General features: G+C 37.4%; 1 protein-coding gene across 8 annotated transcripts in view; it reads right to left on the bottom strand.

The window, feature by feature from the left end:
• The window catches only part of LOC109713977, a 100051-nt gene extending 85244 nt beyond the window's left edge, over positions 1–14807 (bottom strand). For 7 of the 8 annotated variants that reach the window (XR_002217229.1, XM_020238310.1, XM_020238313.1 and 4 more), the window contains exons 1-4: positions 14438–14807; positions 13882–14013; positions 2296–2432; positions 1989–2198 (exon numbers count right to left, since the gene is read on the bottom strand). Coding sequence is in view for 7 of the 8 variants with exons in the window: in XM_020238310.1 (XP_020093899.1) it covers positions 1989–2198; positions 2296–2432; positions 13882–14013; positions 14438–14568 (610 nt within the window). In the remaining variant the exon portion in view is untranslated. The remainder of the gene's footprint in view (positions 1–1988; positions 2199–2295; positions 2433–13881; positions 14014–14437) is intronic. The other variant, XM_020238314.1, reaches the window with a different exon arrangement.

The raw sequence follows: 17312 nt of genomic DNA, 5'->3' as shown, positions 1-17312 counted from the left end.
GTATGTAGTGTGTATGTTATTATGATGTATTATGTATGTAATGTCTGTCTATGGTGTATTATGTATTTATGTAGTCCTTCTGTTAATTCAAAAAAATGTGTGATGTAATGTAGGTATATGTATGTATTTATGTATCTACATACATAATACATATATATGTTAAGTATATATATTATATGTTATATATGTAAACCATAATGACATATATATGTATATGTATGTATAGCATATACATAATATACATATATGTATATACATATATATAAACAAATATTATGTATATATAACGTATCGTATACACTATATATACATACATATATATACATACATAATATACCATACTATAGTATTATTTATGTATATGTAATACTACATATACATATATAGTGACTACAACATATACATATCATACATTGTATACATACATATAACATAATATAAAATACATATACATATGTAAAGTAAATATACATATATATACATAACATATCATAACATAATTTATACATACATATACATATATTATACTATGTATATGTATGTATTATATTATAGTAATTGTATTATATCATATATATGTATTAGTAACATATATATGTTAAATTATGTATACATATAATAATATATATACATACATATATAATTGAGTGAGCTAAAATACATCGAGCAAACGGGCTCCGTTGCCAACCACATTTTTTCGATAATGGACCTCCAAATCGACGATTCGACCACCGTTAAACATGATCAATCATTTGAAGTGTTTAGAATCAAATTTCATACATTCGATAATTGTACTCTTTTAATCCATCGACTGACACAAAAATTAATGGCTGAAAATGAATTATTCTTTCAACCAACCAAACTATAGAATCTTATAATCAAGATCAAGAACGTATAAGATCTGTTTTAAATAGTTAAAGAATTTCTAACTAAAATTCAATTGAATTTTGGCATATCTTACAACCGTTAAACGAGAAGAAAACCTCATATCGAGCCATTAAAATTACCAAATTTTGAAATCCTTGATCATTAGGCAAAATGAGTCAAAAGATTTGAATTTCTAAATACTTCAAGTGTACAGTACATGTTGAACGGTGCAATCGATCTGCAAATTGGAGCTCTATCATCGAAAACAAATGGGTGGCAAGGAGACTTTCTATCGATAGTATTCTAGTCAACTCCATAATGCATAATATATATTATGATATATATAATAATATATAGAGCTGGAACACTATCAATACACCCAACTATTGGTAGCTATTTTGTTTTAGTTCCTTAGGATGAGAATGTGTGTTAGATGATTGGGCCCTCTAGGGTCGAGTGGGTGTTGGTTTGAACTAGTTATAATCTAACGGATAAAAATAATCAAAGGGATTAATCTAACGGCAGAAAACTTGGTAGCACCAAATGCTTGGTGCTATCGATAGCATAGCAGCCGGACTCTATATATATATATATATATATTTCCTGATGGGCTTTGGCTTGGTGAATCTACATCTTAAACTAGATTAATCTTCTGAAAACAGTAAACTAATATAAGCAATCATGCAAAAGAGAACAAGAAAAACCAACTAAAAAAAATCATGGTCCAATAAGCCATTTAATTGTATAAACAAAAAGGACAAATATATGAAATCAGCGTAAACACTAGGAGAAGCATAATACAAGGCATGAGAACATATAAATCAAATAAAAACTGTACACTGAATGTTTTTCAACTTGCAGAATAACCGTATCTTCAAGAATAGCTAGAGACAAGAAAAAATAGTCAAAGAAAAAATAACAAACTTGTGAATTCCAAAATAAGTATAAGATCACTTCAATCGAGGAGGATAGGTTAAGGGAAGAAAATTGGACTTTTCAAAAAAAAAAAAAATAGTTACAAGTTTTGGAGGGAAAAAATGAATGACAAGTGCCTAGAAGAAAAATGCAAGTAAAACATGGTCAGAAGAAGCGGAACAAAAAAAGAAAAGATTATCAAGTACCTTCTAAATCATCCAATTCTCCGGTTTGAATAAACTTTGCTGCCTTAGAATGCAGAATATTGACAGAAGAGTCTGAGGATTTATGAACTACGGCATTGGAATTTGCAAATATTGTACCATTTGAATTAAATGTATCTTCGTCCATCACAGGAGAATCACTTGAAAAGAAGACGTATTCAGCAGTTACAATTGGTGCTGTCACTTCTCGACCTTTCAGAATAGCACAAAGCTATCAAGGAGAGCAGCGGTATCATTGATGTTGCAAAATACCAATCCAACAGATCTAGCAAATAGAAAAACTATAGACCTGAACTTTTGTCTTCAGCAGAATTGTTTCTTTCATGATTTTCATCGGAATACTCTGAATCATTTGCATTTGAACTTAAAAGAAGCTTTGTAATAGCTTTATATCCTCTCCGCCTAACAATGTTTGCCAAGTCTTTCCTACATGAATTGCAAGGTAAAAAATAAACAAGTATGAAAATTTTCGATGCATTAAGTATTTTCCTAGAATTTTTTACAGGAAATGCAAGATACACAAAAAAAAGCTGAAATATGCCAAGATGCATAGGTATAGAACACCATGGCCATGGAATAACATAGTCTAGTTGTTACAAGATCAAGTAAACCTCAAAACTTTCTAAAACATAGAAAACTAAGCAGAGAAAAAGAATTATATTGCTCTTTGTAAGTGAATAGGAGCTTTTCTTTTCTATGGCATCTTATTGTTAGGTGTAAAAACTGAAACAGAGGGCAAAAAAAAAAAAAAAGGAAGAAGAAGAATAGAAATACATAAAAAGGCATTCAGAAGTACTTGCTAGTATACAAGTTTTGTAGATTAGATGATAACTGCATTCACTACAAACAGAGACCACAAGAAGATGATTGATGCCCACTTAACCAGTCTTACAGAAGCGGCTGAAAATATTGTGAGATCATTGCAATAGAGGTAGTAAACTGTAAACAACTCATAATATGCAAAAGTTAGAAATACAAAAATCCCAGATATGACAACTTAATATGCATGACAGTGTAACTCTAAAATGACAGGGAATTCGATTCTGCATTTAATAATACACAAAAAAGGCCTATGTTCTAGTCCTCTACCAGTACGTTAATTGCACATTCAACTAATTTTTGTAATACTTGGATGATTTTGTGTTGTTACATTTACAAAAATCTCCTAGCTTGTCATTCCAGTGAACCTTCTCCAATCTCTAGAACAAGAATATATGTTTTGTAAAAGAAGAACTAAAACTGAAGTAGAGAAATTCATTTTAGATTGCTTCAGGTATATTAGAAAATATGGGACAAGAAAAGTACATTTTTTTCTCTGAACTATAGGCCACTTTCTGGATAAGTGTTAGTAATATACCCTAAAGCCAATCGGTGACATAGGCTTGTGGACATATTTTGTATTTTTCTAGTTTTATAAAGGGCAAGTTTTATTCATGTTTATTGTTAGCAGTGCAATATATTTACATGAATCGTTCATTGAATCTTTGTTAAGAAAATATATTTCTAAAAGTTAGGAATTTGAGATAAATATTTCTTGGTATAAGATTCTTAAATGCTCCTAGCCATAGGAATATCATAAGGGCGATGATATTTCCGAATAGGCCGGTGTATGCTATACTTCTAAGTTGAGGTGACGAATCTCAAGTCACTAGTGTAGGAACACTAAAGTAAGCATACAGGTGCTTGTTAGCGAACAAGTACACTGAGGGTGACCATTTAGTTGAACAGTCACATGGTTCCGTACTCGCCAGTGACTAGTTATTTTGCTATCACTTGTGTGTAGTACTCCTCAGACCTGAGGCATCATGATTGCTTCACATATAGATTGCTGCAATTTGACTGTACTAATACTTAGATTCTAATTATTGGTTTACGTCTGGTACTAATTGGCTGTAATAGTTTATATAGGGAGGCATGTGAGTGTGCAATACGGGATTCAACACTCTCAATATTGAGAGAACGTGTGAGACCCGAGGTAGTCCTATATATAAGGAATAATAGGGCTAATACTCTTAACCCGGCTTAAGCATTTTAGGTAGTGGCAAGGCTCAAGAAATTAAGAGAGTAAAGCGTGCCAGGACGGAAAAAGTCCTAGGATGGGTGACCCACTGGGAAGTTGGAGCGTCACAGTTGGTATCAGAGCCAATTACCAACCAGAAGTGTAAGATGAGTCTTGGCTGAGCCAGGATTGTACAGCGGGAAGAGCGAAGCTCTCATACTGTTGACTGTTGTGGGTAGAGCACGGCTCCCTCACAAGGTCAGTTTAGGCTAGCGAGACGAGTCTCACATCGCCTAGTACTTATAAGTCTGAGCCTGACAAGGACGTTAGGGCTTAAAGGAGGAGAGATTGTGAGACCCCAGGTAGTCCTATATATAACATATAATAGGGATAATACTCTTAACTCGGCTTAAGTATTTTGGGTGGTGGCAAGGCCCAAGTGGTTAAGAGAGTTAAGCGTGCTAGGACGGGAGAAGTCCTAGGATGAGTGACCCCTTGGGAAGTTGGGGCGTCACAGAACGTCCTATGTAGACTATCAAACTCGACTTAAAAACCCCTAGCCAGGTACATGGTGTGTGGAAAGAGTTTCCAACTATATTGCCGTATTGATTTGATTTTAGATATTCTAGTCATATGATCGAATAATGAGATTTGGCGAGTAATGATAATCTTGGTTCGATAAGGGCGTTGTGTGTTGGAAGAAATTAATCACACGGTAACTACAAGCGGAAAGGTTCGTCAGCATCATTCTGGATTGCCGTGATATATTGCTAGGTGTCACTCACGGACAGTGAGAGAAGTAAAATAATTTAAATAAATTATTTTATAGATTAGAAAGGTCCTAATTCAATATTGAAGAGTTTAATATCGGACTCTACTGCCGAATGATTATGGACCACGGTCACACACAATAGGAATTGTCTGCATCCAATATGACAAGATGAGTCTAGTACGCTAAACAGTTTAGTGGAAATGATGGGAAATTATTCTAATTTGAATATTATTTACAAAAGATTTAATCTCTAATTAGATTAGAGAATAATTAAATATTTATAGATTATTATGAGATAATATTCTGATTAGATTAGATTTAAATATGAATATTTAATTATGATTTAATGGATAAGATTCAATTTAATTAATAAGAGAGATAAGGATTAAATATATTGGATAAGCTTCAAATAGTTATTAATTGGTTGCTATATTGATGCTTATCCTAAGGCTTAATTAATTTTGGATCCAGCTAACTTCAGGATTTAATTAGTTAGCACTTGAGGGCCGTACGGTCGCCAAGGGAAAATTAAGTTGGCCGCAATGCATGAAGATGTATATATATAGAGAGAGAGAGAACTAGGCTGGTATACTATCGGTAGCACGGAGACAAAGTTGTTTTCAATGATGCCGCTTTCAAATCGACGATCGGCTCCGTTAAACTTGATCTACACTATTAAAAGCATTTGGAAACTAAATGTAGAATACTGATTTTGTAGTTTAGACGTTGCGTAGATTGCCAACTTATGTGTGATCATGAAATTGGGATGAAGTGAATCTGTTTTAGCGCGAAATTGACGTGAAAACGGATGAAATAGGCCAATTATGCATTATGAGGACTAAATTGTAATTTGGAGATTACTTGGACTAAGTTGGAAATTGTCCACCTTAGTGGAATATTACTAGAATCTTCTCATTTCTCTCCCTATCTCAGATCTTTCCTGCAGGGAAAAGAAAGAGAAAGAAAGCAAGAAAGAAAAAGAGAATGAGAGAGAGAAGTTGAAGAAGAAGAAGTTGAAGATGAAGAAGAAGGTGATTTTCAGCAGCAAGCTGATGCTCAGCAGGTATAGCAGCAAGCAGCAGCTGCTGCTGCTGCAGGCTGCCCTGCAGTAGCAGCAAGCTGCTGCTGCTGCTGCTGCAGGGACAGCAGGGGAGAGGAGAAAAGAAGAAAAAAAAAAAGAAAGAAAGGAAGGAAGAGAGGAAAAAGAAGAAATAGAATATGAGAAAAAGAGAGTGAAGAAAGGAAAAGAAAAGAGAAGGAAAGAATGAGAGAAGGGAAAGAAAACAAAAGAGAGGAGAGACTGAAAGATCGGACCGACGATTAAAATCAGTAAAATTCGCAACATTAAACCTTAAATTGACGCTTGCAAGATGTTTAGGAGCGTGAATTAGAGCTCTTCACATACCCGGTTACTCGCAATTTAAGGTATTTAGCGTTCAATTCACGTAAATCAAGCTCGATGAGAAAAGTTGACTTTTGATCGAACTTTCGAACGTTTTGCCTTGTTTAGTGCCTTGGGCGACCGAGAGCCGAGGGACATGCACATGGATGGCGGATTGCCTGTTTTAGCCGACGCGGCACGTTGAGGTGGGTTCCTAATCGCCGAAAACGGCGAAGTTCCTTCTACGTCTAGTTGGTACCGTATAGAGTACTTGAGCGTCCATACATGAATTTTACAGTCTCGATCGCCATATCTAGTCATTTCTTACCTATTTCTATTGTACATGCCATGACATTTGTGATAGAGGCCGTGGGTAGGGCGGCGGTAGTGTACAGCTACTTGACATAAAGAGAGCCAATGCATATGATATTGTGATGTTGACCTATTGTTTACTCCATAACTGCCCTGAGGACATTGGATTAGCATTGTGATATTATTGACCATGATATAGACCATAGCCTGCAAGGCCACTTTGAGTTTAACATTGCTACTTGTTACTAGACTTGATAGAGATCGCTCCCCTTCGAGTGCCGCTCCGGATGCTGGCCAGTGTAGCTGAGATATGTGTGCCCAAGGGGCAGAGCCTAGGTGTCGACGGTGCACCTGCGGGAGTACGATTCTGACACTAGGCGGGCGCAGGCTTGACTGGACGTACGAGTCGGTTGTTACGATTGTGAAAGAAGGGGTAAAGAGCATGCCCTCTTGAGTTGTATTAACGAATATATATAGTACAAGAGATTGTCTTACTATAGTAACAATGACTACTATAGTAAGAGTATAACTAGGATTACATACTATATAATCCTACTCTATAGAAGGCAATGATACTACTCTATATGAGGCAATAATACACAATATCATAATATAGATAAAATATATCGTAACAGATTGGGTATGATTACAGTATTTGTTGTAGTTGTATTGATGCATACACTATTCAGTTTCTTTCCTTTTCTCTCATTACCTGTACAGAGATTTGTTTATAGCACATGCAGTTATTCAGTTACTGTTACCTGATACTTCTCTATACAGGTCATAGCCAGGTAGTCATGTATTGTACCTTACCTTTATTTGTTCAGATTATTTACCTATGTAGATTATTACTAATTTTATTCAATTTACTGCATATTTTACTGTTCTTTTATTAGTCTGGCTTCCAGTAGACCTAGTGGGAAGGTCGTGGTTATCGCCGACCGTATCCACTGGGAACTACTGTTCAGTAGTTCTCACACCCTATTGTGGTTTTTTTTAGGGGTACGTACACCGACGGTTGATCGACGGTTTATTCATCATATTATTTTCAAATAAATTTTCATCATATTATTAGCTATCATAAAACACCTAATCATAAAGAACCTAATAAAAAGTATTTTATCGCATGTATTAATTCCCTCATAGAATATTTTCAAACAATTAAAAATAATAATAACTTTTCCTTTTATGTTGTTTTTAGAGGTCATAAAATAGGAGTTTTTCATTCTCGGTTAGAAGTAGAAGAACAAACTAGAAATTATCCCACTCCACAAAATAAGGGCTTTACCACTCTTTCCGGAGCCCTAGACATTGCAAGACATTTCTTTGGTCCAAATTTCTTTATCTCTCCCTCCATTAGATCATCCCCAAAAACACCTCCTTTGTATACTATTGCTCACGATACAAATAAGATTATCTTTTGTGATCATTGTGAGAGTATGCAGAGAGCAGTACAAAAGTTAAATTATAGCAGCCACTGCCTCCAAACAGAAAAAACAAAGGCTACTACAGCAAATCAAACATTTAAAAGACCAACTAGCTTCTTGAACACTTCAAGAAAAACCAATCTTAGACAAATACCTTTACCAGAACCTCCTAAACCTCAGCTTTTACCTCCACTACCTCAAACATTACAACCACCTAATTATTCTCCAATTGTACCCTCTCAAATAATTCCTCCAGACTTAAAACAAAAACAACCTATGTACAGTCCTATAATAAATAATTCCCCAGTAATAACCCCAATAATACCCATTCCACCATAATCCACTCATCAAATCTTTACAACCAATCAAGCTTCTACAAGTCAGGAAGGTTCTACAAGTCAGCAAGTTTAGGAGATAAATAAAAAAAAAAAAAACCCCCGTTGTGAGATTTCTGCTCACAAGCAAAAGTTGGGGAAAATGTTTTCAAAACCAAAAAATTTTTTACTTAAAAATTCTCACGATAAGCAAGCATCTTTCTACAAGGGACAGACATGAACATCTGACAAACATATGGCATCTACTTTAGGACAAGAACCACGCATTATATAAAAATGTTGTGTAAAGGAATCAATCATACCAAGCATTATCTAAAATTACTATTAAGTGATACCCTCAAGAACGATTTCTAGATCTTCTACCAACATCATTCCAAGACACAATAAAAAGCAGATTCGACGTTATCATAAAGGAATTTATCGTACTAACATCATTTCAAAACATCTCTTTTCAAAAAGAGACACAGCAAAGGACGGCCAGCTCATCTTTCAATACTTTACCAAGGATGTCCAACTCATAATGGAATCTTTCAGGAAGCCTCTACATATATCCACCACGCTCCGACACACCAACAAAAATAGCAAGACTGTGAGGAAGTGAATTCTCGAAATACGAGGATTAGACTTCATCCTGAATCGACCAAGGGTCGTGTTGGTGTTCTTTGGAAAGGCCAAAGGTATTAAATCACCAAAAGTGCATTGGAAACGAGTCCGCGAGAGCAAATAGTGCAAAACCTGCCCTGGAGCAAAATTGCTCTCGGGGACCGATCCCTGGCAGGGAGGGACCGGTCCCATCAGCTCGTGTTGCGGGGTTGCATGAGGCAACCGGCCCCTGGCAGGGAGGGACCGGTTCCCGAACGTGATCCCAACGAGAAAAAGCCAAAAATTGGCTAAATCCTGAAATCCCAGCTCTCGGGAACCGGTCTCTCAGGAAGGAACCGATCTCCCGAGGACCGGTCTTTCTGGGAGAGACCGGTACCCGAACGCGTGACCCAAGCTGAAGCTCTCGGGGACCGGTCCCAAGTCAGGGAGACCGGTCCCTCTGGGCTCAAAATGCCCAGTGAGGGGCAGTGCACAGAGTGAAAAGGTGAGGGGCCTACTGGGATATTGTTACAATATGGGGCTTAAGGGCCCCTCTCTCTCTCATTCCCTCATTTCCCTCTCTCCCTCACTTCCACTCTCTTGCTCTCTCTTTCTCTAGAAGAGAAGAAGAAAAAGAAGAAGAAGAAGAAAAGAGAAGGAAAAGAAGGAAGAAAAGAAAGGAAAAGAAGAAGGAGATCAAGAAAAAGAAGGCCTTGGGCTTCTTCCTCTTCCTCTCTCCTCTCTACTAAGCTAACCTAGAGGTAAGCTTTTAACCCTAGCTTATGAAATTTGGGGTTTTTGGGTTTTAGCTCTTTGAATGGGATCAAATGGATCCCTAGCACCATGAATGGAAGGATTGGAGCTAGAATCAAGGGTTTTGAGATGGGTTTAGCTTGATGCTAACCCTAGGGCACCAAAATAGGATTTTTTGGAAAAGTAGAGTATTGATCTCATTTGAGATCATATAAACCTAATTGATAGGTGCCTAAACACGGGGCCGAAGTCGGAATTTCGATTCGTCGAGCGGATCAAGAGCTATCGGCAAAACAAGGCCGATTGAGCATCATTTGGACCAAGAAGACCGAGGCTTCGTCGTAAAGGACGCCGAAGCGCATTTCTAGAGCCTCCATATACACAAAAGGTGGGGGGTGTCGTCCCGAAACATCCGGGTTTCTTTTTATGTCTAAGTAATATATATGTTGGTCATATTGCATTGTAGGATTAATAGATGTATATTTCTTTTTTCCTTGCATGCTTCTTAGTAGTGTACTTATGAGTTGAACACTTAGACTAGGGTAGCATGAGGATTGGGTCTTATGGCATAGAATCCTATAGCGGCATAAAGTGCCAAACTTGGACATAGCCTAGTAGAGTGGCAATGAACTAGTGTGGTAGAAGCACTATGACATGAACGAGTGGCATGTAGAATAATCGAGACATTTACTACAATGACTGAACGAGTGGCATCGAGTCTAGAGTAGTAAACTTGACATGAACCTAGGAATAGTAGAGGTCCCGACATTGATTATACATCATGATTGTAAAGCAGAGGCACATTGACCCTAGTAGACAGGGTATCCTCTTGTGAGGATTGGATCATACTCACCAGTCTGTTTTGCTTGTCGGTGGTCGCTCCACCGAGGCACGAGTCTCCGGAGTACTTCACTAGGGGCAGACGTAGTTGTCCCGCAGACGGTCTCGGTGTGCGAGTGCAGCTTCTCCTCACCTACGAGATTGAGAGTGAGTCGAGGGTTAACCTACGGGTCAACCAAGTAGATTGGGTAATAAACATGAAATGCATAGTAGACTTGCATTATTACCATGAGTAGACATAGTGTATGTTGCAGATTACATTGCTATGCATCTTTATATACTCATGACATGATTCTAGCATGATAGTAGTTGTTGCATGCATTATCATCATTAATGGCATGATAGAGTAGTTGCAGTTCACTTTCTATATATCTATCTATCTCTCTGTCTGTACCAGCTTAGACCTAGTGGGAAAACCGGCGGCGTCGGCGGCCGAACCCACTGGGAACTATATTTATATAGTTCTCACCCCGTGTGGTTTTGGGGTACAGGTACACACAGAGGCGAGCCGAGCGAGGATCGCGGCAAGGGCATAGCGCCCTAAGTGAGCCTAGTTAGTAGCTTTCCCTTTTTGCATTAGAGTACCCTCGTGTACCAGATGTTTGGATAGTTGTTGGGGAGCTACTTGTATTTTGAGAACATGTATTTACATTTTGGAAGATGAAAAAGTAATATATTCAAATAATGTAAATGCTGAATGGTTGTAATAGCTAGATGTACTCTCTTTATACACTTGTATTTCACTCGTGGTTCTTGCTCTTCGCTATTGTGCACTTGTGTGCATCTTATCGATCATGTATGTTATTTAAGCATTCCCTGGGCGCTTAACTGTACATGATCTGGTTGCTTGGCCTTGGGCGGACAGGAGAGGTGCTGTCCGTTCGGCGTCTGTTCGACGCGCCCGAACCGGACCAAATTGATAGCGGTTTCGGGGCGTGACAAAGACTCCTCCAAGTAGAAGGCATCGAGAATTCAAACCTTTCAAGCATCCACCCTTAAAGAGCAATAGCTTATGGCTTTCTTTCTTTCTTTCTTCCTCTTGTAAAAATTCTTCTATTTCCAGTTTGTAAAAAGGTTTTGAGAGTCTTGAAGTTTTTCCTTCTTCTCTTCGGGCCTTCCGGAAAGGAAACCTTCTATCATCTACAATGTAAGTCTTTTATTTGTTTAATATATTTCTTATGTACTTGTATCCATTATATTTTCTTTTGTTCCTTGTTACCCTATAACTTGAACCTGTTTAGACTATGCTAGGAATCCCGTCTTGATGAATATTATATCTTAAGCAATTATAAAGCATATACGCTTGGCAGATTTCGTAGGAACTCGCTCTAGAATGTCTTTATGCTGCAAAAATGGCGCTAGGCTATAGAGCTCAAATTCTGAAAATAGTATGCCAGGAGGGTCTTGTGCACCAACAATTTGTCTCAAGTGATATTTATCTCTCTGGTTCTTTAGTATATCCAACCTAGGTCCAAGATTTAGGGTATTTGTACCAAGAAAAATATAATGAGATAAAGAATTTAAGAAATATACAACAAACCTAAAGACTTATCCTATAGATAAGATAGAAAGGAGTACCAAGTAGGGAAATCACAACTTATTCTTTACCCTTCTACCCTTGAGATCCTAGTTTCCTCTCTCTCCTAAAAAAAAAAAAAGTGGACTTTTTCTATTTAAATCTACTTTTCCTCTATGAGTATCTTCTCTTCTTTCTTATAAAAATACATATTAGATTAGTAATAAAACTCTTTCTTTTTAGCTTTACCTTTTTTATTATCTTTTTTTGTAAATTCAGCTCTTTCCGTATCCTATTTCCTTTTTTAAAAGTTTTAGCCTTAGAACTTTCCGTTTGTTAACCCCTATCTCTAATATAATATATATGTATATGTATGTATATATATATATATATATATATATATATATATATATATATATATATATATATATATGTATGTATAAATATATATATGTATGTATGTATATATATGTATGTATGTGTGTATATATCTATATAGGATCTTGCTAATGCTATGAAATTAATTAGCCTCGTAAAGAAATTAGATTATTCTTCTCTCTCTCATCTTTCGTCAAGTTTAGAGTATTTCACCAAAAAGGAACGTAGATATCAGAGGACTGCTAGCACCATCTTTGTAGTTCATGACTCATATGTTCCGTGTGACGAAAGTCGTCAAATCTGCATCAATTCCGTGTGGATACACGTAAAGGCCGGGCACGTGCGCAGCTAATCGGAACCTCAGTTCGTCATATTCAATTTCAACCGTACAATAAATCAAGAGACCTTAACTGGTCCAAGATAATGTAATCTGAACTTCAGATTTGTTTAGTTTAGATTATTTTTACATTGTAACATGAGAATGATCCGCCGGCACAGGATTGGTTTTCATTTTCTGTTTTATTCATATGCAATATGGATTTTGGGTTTTTCGAACATTCTAAAAGTGCGATATTAATTTTCCACTACAATTTGAGTTTTGTTTCACTGCAATTTGAGTTTTGTTTTTTTTTTTTTGTGCTGGATAAATTCTTATAATGAGTACATAACTTGGAAGAAGATCTCATAGATGCTAGTAAAAGAAAGAGATTGCACTGATCCATACAAGCTGAACATTTATAGTTTGAAAAATTAATGAAGGCCACATCATTTGTAACTATGGGTGGTTGGTGTGAGAGAAACAAATACAATTTGATCCTTACATAGTTCTATATCACTTTTGAGAGTTCCACAGGGATTATCCATCCAAGAATAAACATTACAGCTATTTCTTTTCAGTTCAAATAGAAAAATTGCCTTCCAATTGACATTATTCAAATACAACTCTAAAATTCATAGTATTCAGTTGCATTTCAGACACCTCACTGTATTCAAGTATTTTATCCTGTGTGATGCTGTACGAAGTGCTATCCTTTGGGACACCTTAGTGTGACGGGTAAAATCACATAAATAACCTCTTCCATAAGACGATAGATAGTATCTCACTTTTCCTAGCCCGCATAATAGCCAAGTCTTAGGGCACCAAAATAATAAGCCGACTGTTCCAGGAAAATACAAGATTAAACCAAATCAATAACCTAAGTCGCTGCCTAAATGGCTGATTTACTTGACAGCTGTCTGCAACAAATCTCAAATTCAAACAATCCAATTTCAAATACAACAATACTTTCCTTCGGACACTAAATACCTACAGAACATAAAGCCTAAGATTCTATGAATCCTCAAACTTCAAATGTAATTTAGCATCATCAACCCAACTACCACTCTTTTTTCTTATAAGATAAATCTGTAACACTTTCTACAAGCAATTTCTGAGGCAGTTGGGATTCATTTAGAGGCAGTCACCAATCAGGATATTCAATTCAAAATTATGGCACAGGAAACAAAATTGAGATCTCACAACCTATGGTATCAAAGGAAGGGATCCAACCATTACAGAAAACAAAAATGATCCAACAAACCTTCCATGTTCAGAAAGCTCCTTGAGCGTTGGAACCCGATTTTCAGGAAGCCCAATCACCGACATGAACTCACGGAGTTCATTGCAGACTTCCTTGTCGCTCTTGGTGCGTCTAGATGACTTTGCCTTCTCCCTGTAACAGATATAAATAACCGTCAATTCACAAAATACTCGAAACAAAGGCCAAAATGAAGCTGAAAAATGGGAAAAAATAAATAAATATTCGTCAGCTATCTTCTCTAAAACTACTGTTAGTTGGATCATACTTAGTCAATCTCTAAGAGAAAAACATTATTGTCATGTCACTTTCAAGAGATGATATGACAATTAAATTATCTACTACTTGATTCTTTTATCAGAAATATGTTACAGTACTGAACAATGCACTCTGATTGAAACAGCTATTGAACTTTAGGTGCTTCAATTTAGTGATCTAAACAAAATTTCACTAAAAGCTCAGTACCTAACGGTATCATTTACTTAAGTTGGGAAAAAAAAAAAAAAACCCCAAACAACTATATAGCCATGGGAAGAGGATAAGATAGAGAAAATAATACCTGGGTTGCTCTCCTGAGCAAGCTAGCGACAGGTTTCTGCAAACTGGTTTGCGCAGGGATCTGCATGTTGGAGGATATTGCTCTAATTTTGGGAAGGGTGAGTAGGTGAGGAGATGATGGAAGAGGGCCATGTGAGAGATTGAAGCATTAGGGTTTCGGAAGAAGAGAGAGAGGGAAGAGGAAGAGGAGGTTCAAAGTGAGAAAGTGGCCGGGTAAATGGTAAACTAGAGGTGGTAGCAGACAGGTCCGCCGCGGGGGTCGCTTAAATCTGTGCTATCTGTGAGCCTCACAAGCGGCGGTTAGGCAGACTGACACGCGTAGGCCAGTCTGGGACGGACAAGCTTGCCACTGCAGTGTGAATACCACCCTAGGCGACGACAGACTACGCAAAAATTAGAAGGTAAGGAGTTTTTAGCGGGGTTTTTACCCCAGTCTCTTTCAAAACTTTTATTCTAAAAATAGGCCTATGAAATTTTTATTTACAAAAATAAGCTCCAATCTGTCACGTGGGCAGTGTGCTGACAAAAAAAGCTAAAAGCCGTGAACCATTTACCACTTTCAAGTAAATGCGGTAAATAATTCACCACTTTCATAAGGATTTAAAAATCCTATAAAGGCGGTGAACCATCCACCACCTTCATAATGTTTCCGCTACGGCGAGAAAACACATGAATGCGGTTAATAGTTCACCTCATATAAAAGCGGTGAACCATTCACCGCTTTTAAAGGCGATGAACCATTCACCGCCTTTATATGCGGTAAATGGTTCACCGCATTTGACTAGCACCACAACCAGGCGACAGCAACTTTGCAAAATTCCACATTGTACAAAATAGCAATGTTTTCAAGCATTTCAATTACAGCAATAAATGTATAAAATCATCTATACCAACTCAACCACATTTTAAGCATATAAAATAAGCTATACCAATATCAACATACTTCAATATGAATAAATTTAAATAATACTATCAAAAATTAATGTAAAAAAATCTGAAATATCAAATATACATAAGAATCCCAAAAATGATAAAAAAAAATCAAGTCCCCTCCATCCCCGTCCTATGGTCTCGCCCTCGTGCCCTGCTACGTCCACATCCGCGTCGACGACCACGTTCTCGACTCCGTCCTCGAATATGTATGTCATGCTCCATCTCAGGCTGCACGGGCTCAATGACATGCATCTGATCAATATGCTCGATGGCGATGCCCTCGACAATCGGCTCCATCTCTTGCTCAACAGCTGATGGTAGTATCCCCTCCTGCGTCTCAATATGACCCTGTCGTCGTCGCCTCGATATACAACATCATCACGATGAACCTGCGACGTGGATGTGGATGGAACATCAGAAAGATGGATATGGATAGACGTGAATGGAATATCAAAATATAATACCTCTGACGTAGATGGAATATCCAATGAAGGGATGGATGCCGGCGGAATGTCAAACTGCACTTCCGATGTCGAAGGGACATCAGAAGTCGAAGGAACATCAGATGGATGAATTGGGACGGATGTCGATAGAAAATCATACACAGGCATCGAGGTGGAGGGAATATCACCGAAATCATATGCAGGTGCGGAGGAGGGAATATCACCGAAATCATATACAGAAGCGGAGGTGGAGGGAATATCACCGAAATCGCCAAAAGTCGGAGAAGAAACATCCGAATGCCCTGTCACGGGTAATGTCGGAAGGCTCTCTAACACAGTCTCGAGATCCCACCTCACATGTGCTAGAGCATCCATCATTCTAGTGGGCTCCGGAGGATCATCCATCAAATGACCAATACTACTAACAGCATGCCGCATAGCATACACCTATATAAACATACATGATTATATATAATGAATATCCTTATATTAAAATAAACTATAAAATAAAATAATCTTACCAATCGTCGCTTGACATTCCCACGCGGCAGAAAAGTAAGTGGAGGCCGCTGTACAGGACAAGAAATCCACCTCCTTGTGATCCCCCAATACCACTGCATGTACACAGAGATAGCTCGTATCGGATCTGGATCGACGAAAGGACTCTGATCCGCAATATGCTCCAGACGATCTGCCCAACGCTGAATATATGGAGCATGAAACGCTGCCCAGTCCTCGCCTGATCTATCCTGTGAGGTGATCCTCTATATAGCTTCTACCGGCTCCGGTATATGTTGCAGCAATCCAAACTGACGCAGAACTCTATCAGATAAATGTAACTCGACAATATGATAGCATATCAAAGAAGTTCTTGAACGCCAGATTGCAAAGCCTTCAAGACAAAATGCAGGAAGACCATTCAAAACATCCTCCGTATAGGGCATCCATGTAACCTGTACAATTATATTAAAAAAAATAAATGTAAAATTTTAGAATGTATGTCCATGTATTTAATTTATGAAATCTATACGTACTTGTGACTCCCTCTGCTAATCTAGCTCATCGCGATAAAACTCGATGTCAGTCGCCCTGACATTTCCACGAAATCGCAATCCCATGTTCCACCTGCAGAAGTGATTAATAGTATATTTTATTATTTTATAATACATCAATACAATATCAATATTTATTATTTTATCATATTATATTTTAAACACATAGCATACTGACAACCCAATGGACAATTATGCAGATCCGGTGGAGCTCCAACTCGATCGGGACGTCCAATATGTATATGGTCCCATGCCCATATCTAAGAACAAAAAAAGTTAAATGTAAAATTAGTAAAAGAAACTAAGTTATAAGTTATAAATTATAAGTTATTAGTAAAAGAAACTAAGTTATAGTGATTTGACCTGTAGTAGTGTACCAAAGGCACAACACTCGGCCCTTCCCTTCATAGAGGCATTCCCTAATGCCCGATAGAGATGAGCCAAGGTA

This window comes from Ananas comosus, linkage group 8 (genome assembly GCF_001540865.1).
Source record: "Ananas comosus cultivar F153 linkage group 8, ASM154086v1, whole genome shotgun sequence".
Taxonomy (NCBI): Eukaryota; Viridiplantae; Streptophyta; class Magnoliopsida; order Poales; family Bromeliaceae; genus Ananas; species Ananas comosus.
The sequence above is the reverse complement of the archived record's forward strand: the minus strand, read 5'-3'. Positions and strand labels throughout refer to the sequence as shown.